This window comes from Ammodytes marinus, assembly GCF_949987685.1.
Source record: "Ammodytes marinus genome assembly, chromosome: 15".
In the NCBI taxonomy this organism is placed as follows: domain Eukaryota; kingdom Metazoa; phylum Chordata; class Actinopteri; order Uranoscopiformes; family Ammodytidae; genus Ammodytes; species Ammodytes marinus.
Window position 1 is genome coordinate 19,810,501 of NC_137219.1, and position 18,848 is coordinate 19,829,348.

At 38.9% G+C, this 18,848-nt stretch overlaps 1 protein-coding gene across 1 annotated transcript; it reads right to left on the bottom strand.

Moving 5' to 3' along the window:
* Positions 1 to 72: 72 nt before the first annotated feature.
* LOC307261992 (thyroid peroxidase-like) lies at positions 73 to 18,648 on the bottom strand (the record flags this gene model as incomplete). The annotated part of the gene is made up of 11 exons (XM_080042723.1): positions 73 to 317; positions 8,581 to 8,789; positions 8,961 to 9,198; positions 9,994 to 10,158; positions 11,862 to 12,075; positions 14,768 to 15,259; positions 15,815 to 15,988; positions 16,738 to 16,867; positions 17,475 to 17,577; positions 18,254 to 18,408; positions 18,524 to 18,648. The coding sequence occupies 11 exons, from the start codon at positions 18,646 to 18,648 to the stop codon at positions 73 to 75; spliced, it is 2,250 nt and encodes a 749-aa protein (XP_079898849.1).
* Positions 18,649 to 18,848: the final 200 nt, after the last annotated feature.

An 18,848-nucleotide genomic window follows, 5' to 3' on the forward strand; every position in this document is an offset into this window, starting at 1 on the left:
GAACATATATTCAGAAAAAAAAATATTAAATAGATATCATTAAACATTTAATATATTGCCTTTGTATTGACGTCAGCTTGAAAGCTGATTGTGGACAACAGGAAGTAACAGGGAGCCGGGCACGCCCCCATCACCATCAACGGGACGACAGTGGAGAGAGTCAGCAGCTTCAAGTTCCTCGGGGTCCACATCTGCGAGGACCTGACCTGGACTCACCACACCAACGCCATCACAAAGAAGGCAAGTCAGCGGCTCTTCTTCCTCCGCAGGCTGAAATGGATCAACATGGATTCCAGGATACTCTGCAACTTCTAAAGCTGCACCACAGAGAGTATCCTGACCGGCTGCATCACCGCCTGGTAAGGCAGTTGCTCCGCCCTCAACCGTAAGACATTACAGAGGGTGGTGAAAGCTGCCCAGCACATTACCAGGACGGATGGAGGACCTCTACACTCAGCGCTGCAGGAAGAAGACTAACTGGATTATCAAAGACACTCATCACCCCAGCAACAAACTGTTTCAGCTGCTCCCGTCTGGTAGACGCTGCCACAGCATCCGTTCTCGCACCACCAGACTCAGGGACAGTTTCATCCCACAGGCAATAAGACTGCTGAACTCCTGAGCTACTTAGCTCACCCCAATGACACTTTTTAACTTGCCACTTTATACCAGTCGACATCTGGATAAACACGTCTGTTTACATTTTATATTTATTTAGTTTTGTATTTAGGTCTCTGCTCTCCTTGTGTTACTCTTATATACTTATTATTATTATTATTATTATTATTATTATTGTTATTATTATTATTATTATTATTATTATTATTATTTTATTATTATTATTTAAGTATCAGCTTACCACTTGTATTTCACTTGTGTTTCTCTTATACTTATACACTTTCTTTATTGCACTGTTGGAGGAGCCCAATTGCATTGCCAGCGACTGCTCTGTAATTGTTGTGCTTATGACAATAAAACCATCTTGAATCTTGAAACTTGAATGTATTTCAAAAAGGATTTACAAATGACCACATTTTGTTTTATATACATTTCATACAGCGTCCCAACACACTCCAAATCTCCTGACATTACATTTGGATAGCAGAACAAGGAAACCAATTTGGACACTTAATACAAGTTTATTGAACAACAAAACAGTAAAGGTGAAATCTGAAATGAATACTTTCTTGACCTGAATGATGATGGGAAGGTGGACCCAAATTATATCCTGTGAGAAACCTTAGAAGGCAGTCATCAGGGGCAAAATGATATCAATTAGCACAGCAATCAAAAAGCAAGAGAGAATAAGCTGAACCAAAAATGTAAAACTCTGAAAACGACTAGCCTACCAGTGTATTGATTTAATGTTCAAAACACAAAACAGCCAAAATAAGACCCAAATCAATACCCAAATAATGGTTGAAATTTAAAAAACTAAAAACAACATATTGGCCATTCATAAAGAAGAATTAGACAAATATTACAAATGTATAAAACAATCGCTTTATGAAGAAGGCCCCAAAGCTACAACATGATTGGTAAGGAAAATACGGAACAAAAAAGATGGCATATTCTATACATAAATACATTTGTTTGTATTGAAAAATCAATAAAGACTTAAGTACAAAACAGAAAAGAAAAGAAAGATAGCAATATCTCTCTGTGCTTGGTTAAAAAGATATGATTATTATACATCATTATTACATTAGTATATGATTTCTCGTCCAGCTGCATTTTCAACCTCTTCTAGGATTCCCTATAAAAGAACAACATGGTTATTTTGATGTCACTTACATATTGGCAGTAAACCATGTATAATCATTCTGCAGCTTGTACACGCCATGTAACATACAAAGACTGAAAGGCTAATGTTATCACCGAACTGTGTAAACAGAAAGCCACACAATGGTGTGTTCTGTCTCTAAAGACTGTTTCTTGGCATACTCATTGAAAAAGTTAATTTCATAAGGGTTCTGTGGTACTAGTATATTTACAATATAGAGCGATATATTCTGTTTAATTACAATATCCCGTTAGGTTTATACAGACATTGCAATATTAACAATATAGTCACTGTGTTGCAAGTGGTTATGTAACTGACTATATTATTGCACCATTTATTCATGATTCCCATCTAACTCTTAGCAATAAAGGGAGAAAGTGCATTGAACCAAAATGCTCAACCATTGCTTTAAGCATTATGTCGATCGCGATCTACCGGTCGATCATGAAGGCATTGTGGGTAGATCGCATGGCAGTCTTTCAATAATTTTTTTTTTTTAAATACATTTGTTCAATAGGCTCCTAATCTTTGGTAATTCTGTGTCTCCAAATTATTCCAGAAAATAGTACTAAATAGCTCACATAGGACACAGCTGATTTAGCCTTAGTTTTCTTCTCAAAATGCACCAGATTGATACATTTTACTTTAAAAGGTTCAAATTATGGGGGCATGCCCCCGGAGCCCCCAAGAATGTCCTGAATCCCCACCACAGTCTCCCAAATTCCTGTGGGAAATACTGTATTACCTTAAAATGATTTGTTCATTATGGGGCTGTCAAAATTATCGCGTTAACGCAGGGTGATTAATTTCTGGAATTAACACGTTAATTTTTTTATCGCAATTAACGCATGTGCAGAATGATCCTCGCCGTGCATCCCACCGGCTCTGTACTACAGTCAGTCTAACGTTGTGACTGACCCAGGATCAGTAGCTGCGCGCAGCCAAACATAGCAGCACGCTAGCCCATGCCGTGTTTTAAACTGCTAACGGTCACGTCTGTGTCGGGGGCATAGATAGTATAAAATCAACTGCCGCGGGTGACAGTTGATGTCGGGAGCAACAGGAGGAGAAACATTGTCCGCTCTGTTCAGAGGCCGCGAGGACACAAACGTCTGCAGTTTTCAGAGGTGTGTGTGTGAGTAGACATCAACATAACGTCGGCTTCCTGGCACACATGAACAGTCCCCTAGGACGTGTTCGCGCGTACACACACACACACACACACACACACACACAAACACACACACACACACACACACACACACACACACACACACACACACACACACACACACACCGCGGATGGTATTCAAGTTGTATTCAAGAATGCACAACCTATAGATTCACAAAATAAATGCCATTATATAGCCTATATTTGCCCAAAGACATAGTAAAGAGACAGACCAATTGAATTATGGTGTGGTATATATTTTAGTTTGATTTAAATTTATTTTCAGTATAAAAACCATCATTTGAATTTTCAATTAATAGAAATAGTCATTTTAAATGTATCTTTCCGTTCATACAACAATATACAGAGAAAATTCGAATTTTTCAGGCATTTTTCGAATGGTAAAATCAATCGTGATTAATCGGTATTAATCCACAGAATCCTGTGATTAATCTGATTAAAAATTGTAATCGTTTGAAAGCCCTAGTTTATTAATCAAAAGAAATATTGCACATTTTTGGTTGTAAGACGGCCACTCAGGAAGCCTATGAAACCTCTCACCCCCAGGGCCTAATGGCAGGTTGAGGCGGGCCTGGCAATATGGGTTCATGCAGTTATGCAAGGTACACCAAATTATATTGTACATATAAATAATGATCAATATATGTTTAAATAAATATAGGTTTTCCATTTTTATAGTAGGTAGATCTTCTTGACTTGGTCATTTTAAAAGTAGCTCACAAGCCGAAAAAGTGTGGGCACCCCTGCGTTAAGCCATAAAGCTGCTTGAGTTTCTGACTTTCAAATTAGGTTTAGCTGTTCTCATAATTGTGACTCTCATGACTTTCTTTTCATAATTGAAAATAATGAGTCGCACATACAATATGCTGATTGGTGGTGAAAATGGTAAAAATGTAAAAAAAAGTTTTGATTTTGTAAATATTTTCTTGAAATTTCGTTAGTGAGGTATTTTTAAAATCTAAATTTGAGAAAATATTCTGTTCACTATGATAAATTACCTGACTAAACCGAGATCCAGGTCACTGAGGCCCACTACTTTGATGTAAATTACTGCTTGGAAGTTGATGAACTCATTAAAACATTCAACACTACCAAATAATGTATTGCATTTAATCCAACTTTGGGATTTTGCTGAACGTGGATTTAAAAAATGCTATACAATAATGGCACTGAGAATTTGACTCACTGGCTAAACTCCTAAAGCAGCCCCTTCCCAATATATTCATTTTGGAACATTTCTCCATTAGTACCAGCAGATAGCAGTAAAGTTCCAGTCAGACAAGAGAACTGCAGTGCTGCATGTCCAACAATAGATTTGTGCTGAGGCAAATCTGTAGTACAAAACCAAATCTTTCCTTTGCTGATCTGCATACTATTCAATATGTTGCTGTTCATACATGTTGGGGCGACCGTGGCTCAGTTGGTAGAGCGGGTTGGCGGTTCGATCCCCGCCCGGCCACTGTGTCATGGTTGTTGTGTCCTTGGGCAAGACACTTTGCCTGGTGTGAATGTGTATGACTGCTGTATGTTTGAGGTGGTTGTCAGAGGGGCCGTTGGCGCGGAATGGCAGCCACGCTTCCGTCAGTCTGCCCCAGGGCAGCTGTGGCTACTATCGTAGTTTACCACCACCGGTATGACTGTGTGTGAATGAATGGAACCTGGAACCCTGTAAGCGCTTTGAGTCCTTAGGGAATAAAGCGCTATATAAATCCTATCCATTATTAAGTACGGGCCCTCAGTTTACTGAGGGCCCGTAATTTTATTACTCTCCACCATCCTTATTCTTATTCTTCCGCACATTTTCGAGCTGCTACTCCTCCCACACCGTTTCACTTAGAAACGCAAAAATTTCACAGAACGTCCGTCCCTACCCCGCATGGTGTGCTATTTTACAGTTTTTTGAATTTCCGCTAGGGGGCGCTGTTATTAAGCCCCGACTGAAGAAACATTGAGAGGCCACGCCCCTCACACCGTAAGTCCGATTGACTTGAAATTTCTCACACAGGTGTATGTTCGGGTGATCTACAAAAAAGCCTATGGGACCATATAAGTCCGCCTGGAAATATTTTTTGCTAATTAGCATAAACTGAAAAACAGGGTTTGAACCACAACTTTCTCAAATATTACTTTATCAACACCAAATTTCTCACGGAGCCTCGGGGGACTATGACACACATGCCCGTAAAAGATTAGTAAGAAAAATATGGCAGCCATTGACCAAAACGTTTACGCAGGGGCGGGGCTTAATAACAAATTGGCCATAACTCCTTGACCATAGGTCCTATCATCACCATACTTGCAGGATATGTGCAGAAGACGTGGTAGCATGGCCCTCTAAGCTTGTCGAGGTTAACCCATAGGGGGCGCCACAAATGCGAAAACCATCATTCAAAAATGCAATGTTTGACAGGCCACGCCCCTCGCCCCCTGACTCTGATTGACTTGAAATCTCTTACACATGTACAGCTCATGGTGCTCTATGATAAAGCCTGTTGGACCATAGGGGTCAGCCAGGATAATTTTTTTCATCCCAAATTTGCGTGACCTGAAATTCAGTCAAGTGACATCTACTTTGTGGATTTCCAACCTATCGTCACCAAATTGTGTACACAGCATCAGGGGACCAACGTACATGTGTGTATAACGTTTTAGCGAGATAGCTGAAAAAACATGGCCGCCCTTAACGAAAACGTCTTCGCTTCGACGTTTTGCCACGATTGCGACCAGTTGGCCATCTACGGAAGTCAAAATAAAATCTCCATTCTCTATCTTTCTTGGAGGGTCACACTCTTCTAAGGCTGAAATTGAATGGTAAACGCTTTTTTATGTTAATTCCAGTGTTAATTTTGGCAGCATATTCTGATTTAGACTTAGTCTTAGTCTTTTGAATATCACACCATTTAGTCCTATTCTAGTCATCTAAAATATTTTAGTCTTAGTCTAGTCTTAGTCAACTAAATATAAGCTGAATTTAGTTGAATTTACAGCAGACTTAGTCGACTAAGTGTTTCTTTCTTCATTGAACGGTATTAAGTTTTGAATATGCAATACAGACACAGATTTAATGGTTGTAATACAAAACATGTATTCTATTCTATCCTAATAATCTCACATAAAATCAGTGTACCTGACTGGATGGGGGGAGGGAGGGCTTTAACCCTTAGGAGTCCCGGGCTATTTTTCCCGTTGTTGCATACTTTTGATTATGACTAGCTTAACCACATTCAGAAATAGTTAACATGCCAATGTTTGGTATCATTTTCATCAGCACTACCTCACCTATTTGACCTCATATATATCCTTTTAATTTTTACATATTATATGAACATATTGGACCCAAAACACAAACAAAACGAAAAACTTATTTTGAAAATTATATTATTTTTACTATGGGTTACACAAACATTCCCAACGAAATATTTTGAAAGCTGAAAATAAATATATGGGATGTCATAATGATAATGTAAAAGTTTGATTGAGGTGGCATCAACCTAAATACAATTTTTATGAACAAATAGCAGGTGAATACATAGGCGTTTTCCCCAAATTCCTCAAAGTTCTGTCAAACATGACACAGAGGGCTCATCAAAAATGTTAGCATGCTGTGTTTATTATTTTTTGATTCAGTACAACTTCAACTACATTACCTAGCTGTTATTTTTTCATTTTGACATACTTTGTGAACATTATGGACCTAAAAAGATTTTATAAAAAAATTCAAAATCATATTGTTTCATATTGGCCTACCTAGCCAAAACATAGGGTATAAAGTTACTCTATATGATAAATAACGTTATAGGCTATAGGCTACATTAGAATATATATGACTTTTATATATATAGCCTAAAGTAAAGATTATTACTGTGTCTCTAAGCCACATCATTATTACTACGTTATGTAGGCTGGCTGCTGTGTGTGTGACAGTCAGTGCTTCAGTCAGACAACAATGGCCACTTCATGTAAATAGTCACTCTTTGACTATGAGGATGAACTATCCTTCTCCTCCATGTAAAAAAACAAGCTAATAGCTTGGCTCACGTTCAAAGTTTGCTTCAATATTACTCAAATATCCTCAGTAGTCTATCTTCAAAACTCTCAGTATCTCTCAATCTTCCTCTGTCAGTCACTCACTCACTCGTTCGCTAGCTGCCTGCCTTGTCTCTCGCATAGAGGGACTCCCGCCCCCTGTGACTCTTCTTCGTCTATTTTAGTTTAGCTTAGTATCACTCCGCCATCACCCCTCCCCTCCCTGTTTAAATCAGCCTGATGAGCAGGACACCTTCCAGGATTTTTTTCCGCTCCGTAAAATGGAAAAATACGGCGGAGATATTAAAATATTTAATGGCCGCCACACTCGAATTCTCATACTTTTGAGCCCGCGAAAATGAAATAGTTTTGTTTCAACTTTAAACCATCATATCTCCGGTTATACTGGGTCTATTTACATGAAACAAAGACTGGCATAGAGCTTCAAGTCAGTACTTTCGCTGGAAGTAGTGTCCCGAAGTTGGCCCGACTGTTGTTTTTAGGCAGCGCCGGCTTGATCAAGTCATGTGATCTGGACACGCCGGCGTGCCGGAAGACTCCTAAGGGTTAAGAGCCTGTGCCCGGGGGCCCATTATCTCATGATCTGTCTATGAACCAACTGGATTCCACAATCTTTTTTCTTTTTGCGGGGAGCATGCACAAGCATTATTTATAAAAATAAAAAATAAAGAAAATAAAAGAAATAAGTGGGGGGCCCCACACTAGGTCTTGAAACGGGCCCCGAGATCGTTAAGGCCGCCCCTGGGCAGCAGCAGCAGTACGCAGTTAAGGCGCTGACAAAAGTGAGCAACTGCGCTTTCCTTTAAGCAACACTGCTGCAGCTGTGTGTGTTCGGACTTCTATTGCATCAAAGCCTTTTTGATAATAAAATGAGAGGTTTTAAATGAACGCTGTCCATGCGTCGGAGACTGTTGATTGTAACTTACTCGGGTGAAAACAGAAACTAACGGAGGGAGCCGGCAGTTTCACAGTTAATTTCCTATATAGTTGCGCAGTCAGTTTGGGGACATGGCTCTGCGTATTCAAGCTCGAGACACAGCCTACTACAAACAGATCGCGGAACTTAGCCGTTCCCCTAGACAACGTTAACGGGCAGGATATTCCTAAATATCATTTTGTCCATCAAACCGCAGAGTTTTTCTGCACAGCGGCTCACTCCACCCGCTCACACTGCCGAGGTCTCTCGTCGATTTTCACCGACACAGGGTTGCATTCACTACTTTGCCCTGATTGGATTTCTTCCCAACTTGTCCCACAAAAAGAGTAGTTCTGATTGGATCTCTTCTCCATTCGTCCCGCCCTAACATTTCCGTATCGTTCCTATTCGTTGACTATAGTGTCAGTTATATTCGTCTCAGTCTTCGTCATCATATCTGCCTTTTTATTTAGTTTTTATTTAGTTTACGTCCGTGAAAAAGGTTTGTTGACTAATATTTTTCGTCATAGTCTTAGTCAACAAAATTAACACTGGTTAATGCCTAGTCGAACAAAACATATCAAAGGAATGTATGATTTTTTCTTTTGTGTCATGTTGAGCCCAACAGTTTCTTAAACTCACCTTGGCCCTTCGCCTCTCTCCAAGCTTCCAAATTGATCCATGGAATATGATCACAAGAGACGAAACCAGAGGGGTATTTCCTGTACATGAATGAATCAGGAAGGACTGCTCCTATGTTGGTGTTGTCACAGATGATCCGAGACAGTGAAACTTTTGAAAGCTCAGCCTTCTGGATTTCAGTGAATATACCTTCAGCCTCCCACCAAAACCTGAAACAAAAAAAGAAATGCTTGATTTCTCCATTTATAATTAAACATCTCATTACATAAATAAAATCCTAAAAAACTTATGTACTCCTGATCTCTGAAGTCATACAGTGAAAGGTGAGGTACATAACACTGAAACATAGCATTCTTTAAATGAAGCAAATACCAATGTACCTATCGCCATCACGGAGCGCCTTCATCTGCTTTCCAATCAGGCAGGCAAAGAGCGGGCCATTTCTTGCCCCCGGCAAAAGGTCTTCAACAAGCCCTCCAAGCCATACATCAATATTGTCCAGACTTTTGTATGTGTTCAATATCTTCTCTGCAACCCTGGCGTCACTCACAACGTGTTTGAAATCGTCCAGTGTCTGGATTCTCTTCAGCCTACAGAACGATCGCCAATCGTTGTATCCTGCAAAGTATCATTTCAGCAGTACATTATAATATACCAGTCAGCACATTAATTTCACACTTTGCTTTCTTGTTGAAAGACAGGAGAGAAGACGAATGTAGTAAGTTTCCCTTAACCATCATCAACTGGGGTTGGTAGGATGAGGGTTAATCTTGGGTAAGCCACCAATTCCTTAATAATGTTATCAGATTAAGTAACCTGGTGATTCAGTCTCATGATTGAGGTAATATTCAAACTGTATTTGTTTTGTGTTTTTATCAAGGTCTCAAGCTGTAGGTTTTACCCCAGTTTAGTTTGGTGTCCCATAAAACTATGTGCAGAGCTGGTATAACATTGTTCAGCACCATTGCAATCAATAGCTCAAAGCTGAAAATACAGCAGGATGTTGTCTAATCAAGTGACTAGCACCTATAGGCATCACCCTGTTTTTTTAATGATTTGACAGACAGGTGGTTTGTCATTTGAAAGTTATGAATGAATTAGTGAATGTCAGAAACTATGTTTACAAAGTGATACGGTATCACATTCATGTCTTAAACTCATGGACTCTGATTTTCACTATGCTTTAAGGTTCATCACAGGAGGTGCTTATTACACCACCAATTTGTTTTATATGAAAAGGTTGGGTGGTCCTCTCTTAAATAAAGACATGACTCATATTGCCATATTTTTTATATGTAAAGCCTTGAAGCTACCACATTATTTGACTGCAATGCTGCAATTTTCAAACATTCAAATTTAAACTGCATAGCGCCACTTTAACTGAATGGCACTGATTCTGGGCCCAGCACTTACCTGGTAGAGCGTGATCTCTTCCTCTCTGCAGATCTATTGAAGCCAAGTCTATCGTATTTTGCCGGTTGAAAAGTTTCTCAGTTAACTCTTCAGTCACAAGCTTGTCTGCAGTATTAGCTAATGCTTCAGTTCCAATTAGGCCTCTCATGATTGGATCAATTCCACCTAGACACAAAAACAGTATTGCTTATTTTCAGTATAAGATACAGCTTTTAAGATTGTTCTCTCTGTGGGAGGCAGAACTACTCTAAGCACTCATGACAAAATGATTCGCCCCCAGTTACTAGATGAGTTTTGAAAGCTATACGTATATAGCTTGTGTGTTTTGATGTCAGAAATCAGTATTAGCATGATAATTGTTCGCAGTCTGTAATTACTCATTGCAAACGGACAGGAAATAATTGAATATAAGGTATATAGTCTGTGAGTACAGGGTTGTTCTGAAAGGTGTGCTCTGTGGTGGGATTACAGAGCACAACGTTCTGTATCACTGGAGCAACATGCACACTTGCCACTGGAGGTCAGCAAAATTATCTCAAAGACAGCAATGCTGTGAATTAAATAAAGATTGTTGATTAATTAAGAATAAAGTTAATTAGATACACCAAGCGGCTGAAGCTTTGCACTGTGAAATGAAACCATATTGTAGGCTTGTGTAAAAAAAGTTTTCATGAACTTCATTCGACTGCAACCTACAATGTGGATTGAAGTGATTAGCTAACGGACAGAAGACATAGCCTTAAGACCAATGGTTCTGTCAAAGAAAATATGTTAATTGTTAAGGTTTTTGGCATATTTTCTTTGAGCGATTTACTGTTTTAAAGAATTGCGGTAATGATGAAGGACTATGAACTGAGCTATGAAGCTTATGTCAGGAGAAATAATGGATCAAGGTGAAAATCAGCCAGCCTGACTTTTCTTTGGAGGGGTACTAGTTTCAAAGTGATCCGCGAGGGCCTTCTTAAGGAAAGTCAAACTGGAAAATGGCTGTGTGAATCAACCAGTCGCAATCTACTTGTGTTTTGGATGATCTTGCATTGATGCATCATGGTTGGATAGAGGTTTCTCTCCACACTGTAAGCTCTGAATTGGTGGGAATGTGATTTTCTAATGTGTTAACTGATTTGGACAGACAACAGTTGTATACAGTTTTATAATGGTTTTATCAACTGCTTGCAGATTGAGATTCCGTAGATTCATGTAAAAACTGACTTCTTTTGTCAAACTCTGCCCATACATCATTCTGCATAGTGCAGCTCAAAACAGCCAGGCTGATTAACAATAAGCTAAACACTGGAGTGGAAGTTTATTTGGTGGAACCTTTTGAGGTGTGTGCTGCTTGCCACCATTATACAGTATGTTGTATTCCTGCCGTGTTTTTTTCCTGAGCCTCTACAGCGATGGTGGCGAGTGCGAGTTCTGTTAATAAATTACAATTGTCATAATAATGGGAATAATAGACCCAAGATTGAAAAATAAAAACTTCAATTTGTTGGCTACATCCACGAGCCAATATAAAACTGCATCTGTATATGACAGATTCAAATTCATCTGTTGAATAGAACAATGTCAGTAATAAAATAAGTCAGTAATGTCCTGATAATTCCATTAAAAAGGTCCCTGCAGTGTGTTGGATGGATCATTAAACTTTCTGCAATTAGTCTCCTGGAAACCAAGGACACACTGTACAGTAAGTCATGTACTAGATATGACATATAAGATACTTGTCTATTCAGCAAAAGTCACTTGAATTGCACTAAGACACAAACACATTCACCAGAGAAGCAAAATTATTATTATTTTTATTCCGGCCACTCTTCTCAGTGTATTCTTAGTTCCGATAGGCAGCTTTATAAGAGTTTACTGACCTTCAAAGACTATTCTCCCTGGAGAGAAGAAAGCATCTCCCAGTTTCAAGTTTGGGAAGCGCTTATCTTCCTGAAACTTCCTGTTCAGTCTCATGATGATAGGACCGACGTAAGCGTGGCCGAACCGGAATGCAGCAGTGGCAAACACGTTGCTGATTGAGGGGTCCGTCGTTGGATCATATCCCTTGTAGGGTCCAATAAAATGTTCAAAAGCCTGCGGGCCAAGAATCTTTGGAAGATAATCTCTAAATGTTATGATCTGAAAGTTAAAAAAAAGAAGGGGGGAGGGAGTCATAAAGAAGCAAAAAAGAGTCTGTTAGATAGTCGAGAAAGGAAATCTGACATCACACGTTTGCTATGAAGCCACAATACTTTGTATATGAGCATATCTTAATGAATTACTACAACATATCCTGCTTGAAAGATCATTAACAAGATCCTGTGAACGTGTATGCATGCAGCTGAAAGGGAGTCCCACATGGTTTCAAGTGTTGTATTCGAGCTCAGACATATGATTGCACATTTGTCCCCTCACAGTTCACCCCAGAGAATTCCATCTGTCCTTCTCACTATTCGTAAAGGCCTCAGTTGACCACCTGCATCTTAACACAGTTACAGTATCACACAAAAGAGTAAAACATTTGTGTTATGTGGTTTTTAATTTCCAAATGGAGCATTGGAACCAGACACGGTTAATTATAATAATTAATTATATATTTATATATTTTTTGATTCAATACAGTCATGGGGGTCTGAGAGGCCTTCACTGCATTTTTTAATGTTCTTTCATGCTTTTAGGTCAAAGAAATTCATCTTTACAAAAATACTTTATTAATATAGAACCAGTCAAATTTGTTTAGTGTCAAGTAAGGCATATGCTTTATTATTGTTGTTGAAACTTCAAAATAGAAAAAGAAAAGGCTAGTCTCAGGAAATAGCAGCTGAACTGATAAATCACAGTTCAATCTAACAAGAAAAGGTTCTTCGAAAATTACCAATTGCACCGTTGTGGTCCAATAATCATTGAGGCAGGAATGCACTTTCCTGGTCCGCAAAACATAAAAAATCTAAATTAATTGATTTAAAAAAAAACAGAAAATGGTTACAACAGTATTCTCCACTTTCAAACTAAATGGACATTTTCTCATTAAATTCTTCTACTTTTGAGGTCAAATCTATTTCAAATGTAGAAAATACTAAATAATAGTGTTATCTTTTCCAAATGGTTGAATAGTAGGGTATTGGAATGATAGTCTCAAACCTATTGCGGCTGAAATAAAATAATAAAAAGGCATAACTTAATTTTACCAATCTGTATTAAAAAAAGTAGAAACTATCTCCACCTCCGCATGCTACAAAAGCTTAAATGCTTCATCAAGGAGAATCTAATAATGAAATAAGTAATAGTAAGTAACCTTTTCATTTGTTTTTTTGTAAGTCTTGTTGTGTTATTATTATTAGGGCTGTCAAATTAACGCGTTAATTTCGATTAATTAATCACAGAAAAATTAACGCGATTAAAAAAATTAACGCAGATTAATCGCACTTCTATAATGCCCTTTGACCCGGTGCAAAAGTGGTGCGCAGCTCTGTGAGCTGCACCGAGCTGCACCTGTAGCTTGCATACACAGCCCGCATGGGTGAAAGGGAGAAAAGTAAAGAGAGAAGCAGAGGAAAGGGCAGGGCCGAGGGCCCTATGGACGGTTTATGGGATGCTTCGGGCAAATAAGCATGAAGGTAGGAAGACATCTTACTTTATTCTCTGCAGTGTCTGTGCATTATTGATTTAGTGGGTACAACAATATAGGTTCAAAACAGTAGGCTATCTCTCAATCTTCCTCCGTGTGTCTTAATTTTGTTTGCTAGCTGTCTCGTCTCCCGCGTAAACGGACACCCGCCCCGTGTGTGTGTGTGTGTGTGTGTGTGTGTGTGTGTGTGTGTGTGTGTCAATATTTTTGCCTATGAGTACGACGATGGTGAAAGAATCGGCATAGGCATCTGAGGAAGTGCAGCGCTGTCTGTTGAGAAGTTACGAGAGACGGAGAGCGAGAGAGAGAGAGAGAAACAAACTGTAGCAGGCTATACAGCTGTTTATAAACAGGTATAAAAGTGTCATAAAAGTATGCGATTAATTTAGATTAATTAATCACAGAGCCTGTAATTAATTAGATTAATTTTTTTAATCGCTTAACAGCCCTAATTATTATTATTATTATTATTATTATTATTATTATTATTATTATTATTATTATTATTATTATTATTATTATTATTATTCCTGCAATATGAACACTGCAATGAGGCACAATCTGTCTTGTGGAAAGAATCCATTGTTGTCTTGCAAACAGTGGGTTGCAGCTCAATGAGGACTACACATTATTGGTTTACGGCCACTAAGAATATGACTACATGGGTAGCAGGTTGAAAAAGGAACAGAAAATGCTTAATCTGGAATAATCTGAGGTGATCCTTTCTGAAATTAATGTGAGCCTGAAGTGTGCAAGCTTACATTTCAGAAGTAATGAGACCACTCGCCTCAAACCTGAAGAACTGAATAACAGTACAGAGTCTGTTTTGCTAGAAAAGAAAAACAAGTCTGACAAAAAGTCGCATTTTAAAAGTAACTTTTGTTATTATGTGAGACCTCTGTGGGATTCTGCAAAGGATGGATGGCTTTAATGATATAACAGTATGTTGAAAAGCAGAGGCAGAAATCTTCACTGAACAGTTCGACTGGGGACAACTGTCTGATGAAATTGACGAATAATCAGCAAAAATCTTGTTAATCAATTAACTGGTTCCAGCTTCTAAAATGTGTATTTTTAAACCTACAACTTTTAGATTTTCTTTTGAGACATTTGGAAGATTGAAAGGTGTTAATGTGAGGTGAGTTGCTAGTCACATACCTGGTGCAGTGCTCCAATAATCTTGCGGGTTTCTTGGTAAACAGTCTCCGGGCTCCAGTGACCGTTAATGTATGCCAGTGCCTCCGCAACCCGATTGTGTTCCCTAACCCACAGTGTATGCAAAGAGGTCAGGGGCAGAATAAGGTTGGACCGGCTGTCCCCAGCACTGAAGCAATCCACTGGGAACTCCTCGCTGCGACAGCGAGAGGGCACATTGGCTACAAATGGAAGGAAGGCCCTGCCTCTGTAATCGATGTACTTGTCGTTGACAGCAAGTCTCCCGTTACGGCCAGAAAGGTCACGCAGGAAGTACTGCATCTCAAGAGTGTTGCCGTACACCTGCGAAGCATCCAGGAATGATGAGATGCTGTTCGTCTGTTGTCGCTGCATGGCTTGTATATCATCAAACCCAGGTTTGACAGCCACAAAGCAGGCCGGTTTGGAGCGACTAAAGGGCATGCAGCCGATTGCAACAGTTTCGGGATCCTCAGTCTGTAGACAGGTCTCCCTTGCAGGATTTACCTGTATAAATAAAGGTTAAAACAAAAAAAAACAAAAAAAGATAAGATAAGAAAAAACTATTAATACAATCTGCTTTGCTAACAACTTGACATACTTTAAATAAAAAATTGATTTGTTTTTGTGATCCTGGAATAATATTATTAGACCTATTATTATCAATATGTTTTATCTCATTAGTTAAATGTTGTTCTAAAAGCAAGGTGTATAATCAACAATTTCTGTTTTTATGGGGTTGTTTGCCTAACTACTTATTGTTTAGGAGCAGTGAAGTCCTAGAGTCTGTGCTCGATATCAGGAAGCCGAGGAATACAGCCGTTATGCTAACCTGAGCTAAAGTAGCTTGTGGCTCAATCTTCATATAAAACAAATAATAGAGTGGTATATCTCTAGATCTTCTCATATAAACTTTGAAAACAGATAAGTGTACTTCTAAAATTGGAAACTCATTTGACACAGGATAAGAGAACAAGCATGGCTGACTACTGGTAAGCACATTGTACAAAGACTGTTGTGCTTTTAGTTTACCTCAATGGGAAAGCATGAATGCTTATTTTTACACGTCGAACAGTCCCCGGTGCTTCGAGGGCTGGATAGCAAGCCGTGGTTAATGTACAGGCCCCATTCCATCAGCAGTTGTGAATAGACGTGATCTGTCCATTTACAACGGGTCCTTATTATTTTCTGGCTCACCTCCCGTACCTGTTGACAAAGTAGGGTATGTCATTTTGGTTGACATTGAGTCCTACTTTTTAAAATGTGGAATTGAATTTTAATTTAATCAAATGATCATCTGGGAAAGTTCTATCATGTCATACGTTTTATTGGATGATAGCTTTCGTGTTGAGTGAAAAAGTAAATTTTGGTATTCATTAAGTACATACATCTAGATATTAAAGAGATAAATAGCTTTATCTCAACAAACGGGAAGTGAGCTGTTCGTTATAGGCATACTCATTCCTCTCACAAAAGATATTTGGCAAACGATTGAAAATTAGTTATGCAATACATTAAGTATCCACAATGTTATTTCTTAATTCTTATTTATAAGGAATGGAAAAGATAGGATTTAAGATTATTAATATTTCAAAACAATGTACAGCTCATAAATTAAGAAATATTATTTGCAAATATCAGCAGTTTCATCGGTTGTTTTAAAGACATAGTATTTATCCATGTAGCTGGGGACATCATCTCTTCTCAAGCTATGGAACTTGTGTATGTTAAAGCACAGACAGCAATATTCAAATCCTGTGTAATCTGTCACCTCATACACACCCTTCTGCTGTTCATAAATTGCTGTGGACTTGATCTGTTGTAAAACGCCAAGAAAAAATAAACCGAGAAAAATAAACCTAGAGCTACATGAACTCGGGTTTGTAGGGTGAGGTCACATTTAAAATGTATCCCCAAGACTTTTGTGTCTGTCGGACCAGCATTTTGTAGATTACCGGGGGAAGTTGGAATCCGTTATAGAGCCGTCCTCGGTTCCAACCCTTGGGTTCGCTCTGTCCATCTTCGTATTGAGCTGGAAGCCATCTGGTCAAGGGAATGTTGGTTGCTCCCCACAAAGGATTATGCCTGACAAAAAATCCAATGCAAAAACATTAAATGCCGTCAAAGGATGCAACATCATTTGTTTTCCTCCAAACGTTCATGAAGAGTTCCGAAAACACAATGTTAGCAAATTGACGGGTCTGCTTAATATTCTGATACACTATTAGTGACTGATACAATCATGATCCAGGGTGTGGACAGTTCATTCACATGTGTTTTAGGCTGTTATGAGCTAATAATCTGCCAAATGAGATACACTAGCAGTGAACTTCTTACTTAGGTAATTAAGCATTTTGTGACTTGCCAGTTGAATAGATTAGCAATGGTGCATTATTATGTTATTATGTGCTTTTGTTGTTGATTAGCTGTACATAAAGGCAATTCCTTTGGGACAGGCTTGGGTAAAATCAGTAAAAAGTATAATTACTGAAGTTCACAAATGCATTTTACCGTAGGCTACCTCCCCTCACTTGACAGAACTTTCTTTAAAAACAGTGATTCAATGCTCGTTTATTCACATCACATGGTTAGTTTAACAAAAATATTATTTACTTTGAATCTAGTTACTAAGAGAAGTCACAATAAGGACCTGGTTCTTGATTTGTCAAACAGTAAGAAGCCAGAAAGCTACCTGTTGTTGCATTGGCCAGTTATGGTGCGGTACTTGTTGAGAGGTTCACAGGTGTTTATGGTTACAAGTGTACACTGAGACGGATCCAGATGCTCCCGGGATCCTAGGACAGTGAAACAAGAAAAATGTTATGGAATTTAATCTTCCCACCACTGGGTATATGATTTCTGATTGGTCAAAGTTAACATAAGCTGTACACTTTGACCAATCAGAGGGAGGCTCAGATTTTCTCTTCTTATTGGCTGTTGGGACTGTCAATTCACTTTGGCATGACTTTGTTGGAGTAGAGTGTGTCAGGGAGGGACCATAGGGGAGGGACCAAAGAGAACAAGTGGAGCGGTTGAGGTATTTGAATTCGAATCTCTAGCCCAACTGCCACTTTCTCCCCAAATCCTCCACACCAGCTTTAAAGAGCATATCAAATATATTAGAACAAGCAGAACATTTGTAATTTTTCTTTTATATTTTGAGATTTTCTTTATGCGGAATTTGTTATTCAAATGGTATCAATGTTTTAAATTATCCATTGTTTTGGGAAACTACTGCTATGATAAGAATGGTGCCAGACGAGCAATTAATTTGTTGTGACTGTATGGTGTCCACATCCCTCTAAAGTTGTCTTTCTTTTAAAGGTGGAGTCAGCGATTCTGGACAATGCTTGTTGGTAAATCGGATTGTGAGGAGATATTCACTGATTATGACAAAAAGTGATTTTGACAATCGCTGACTCCACCAATAATGGGAGATCCTCTGGATTCAATGAAATAAAGCAATTCTACCTGGTGCCGGGACATCCCTTTTATGTCTTGTTCGTTCCCCTAGGACTTGCAGAGATGTTTGAAAGACCTCTGCAGCTCTGGAAATCTCCTGGGTCTCGGGTTCGGTTTCCCGGACGAATGTAAACACATTTGTTGAAGACGAGGGTGTGCTTCGTCTGGGCAGAGAAATTGACGGATGAAAGAAAAAGGAAAGAATATTGTTTTCTCCTGTCCTCATGAACATGTACTGTGTCAGTTCTAACAGAGAAAGATAATTTGATAGTTCATTACCGTTGTCCAGAGTGCAAGGCTTCCTGGACAACTTGAAGGCTTTCTTCATTGGAGGAGATTAGAAGTTCTCTGACAGATGTTGCTGGAAGATATACAGTTTCATCACAGAACAGTTCAGCTGACATTGCCCACTCTCCATCTGTAACTAATGTATCATATGTGGACAGTGGTGAAAAGTAAATAAAAGGATAGTTCAGTATGTTTGAAGTGGGGTTGTATGGGGTACCGACGCATAATTAGTATATGTCACCTTATGGAGATGGTGGTCAATTCAATAAGGAGTTTAGGGGAGATGTCGCTGTAGCAGAAGTCAGCCCTTTAATCC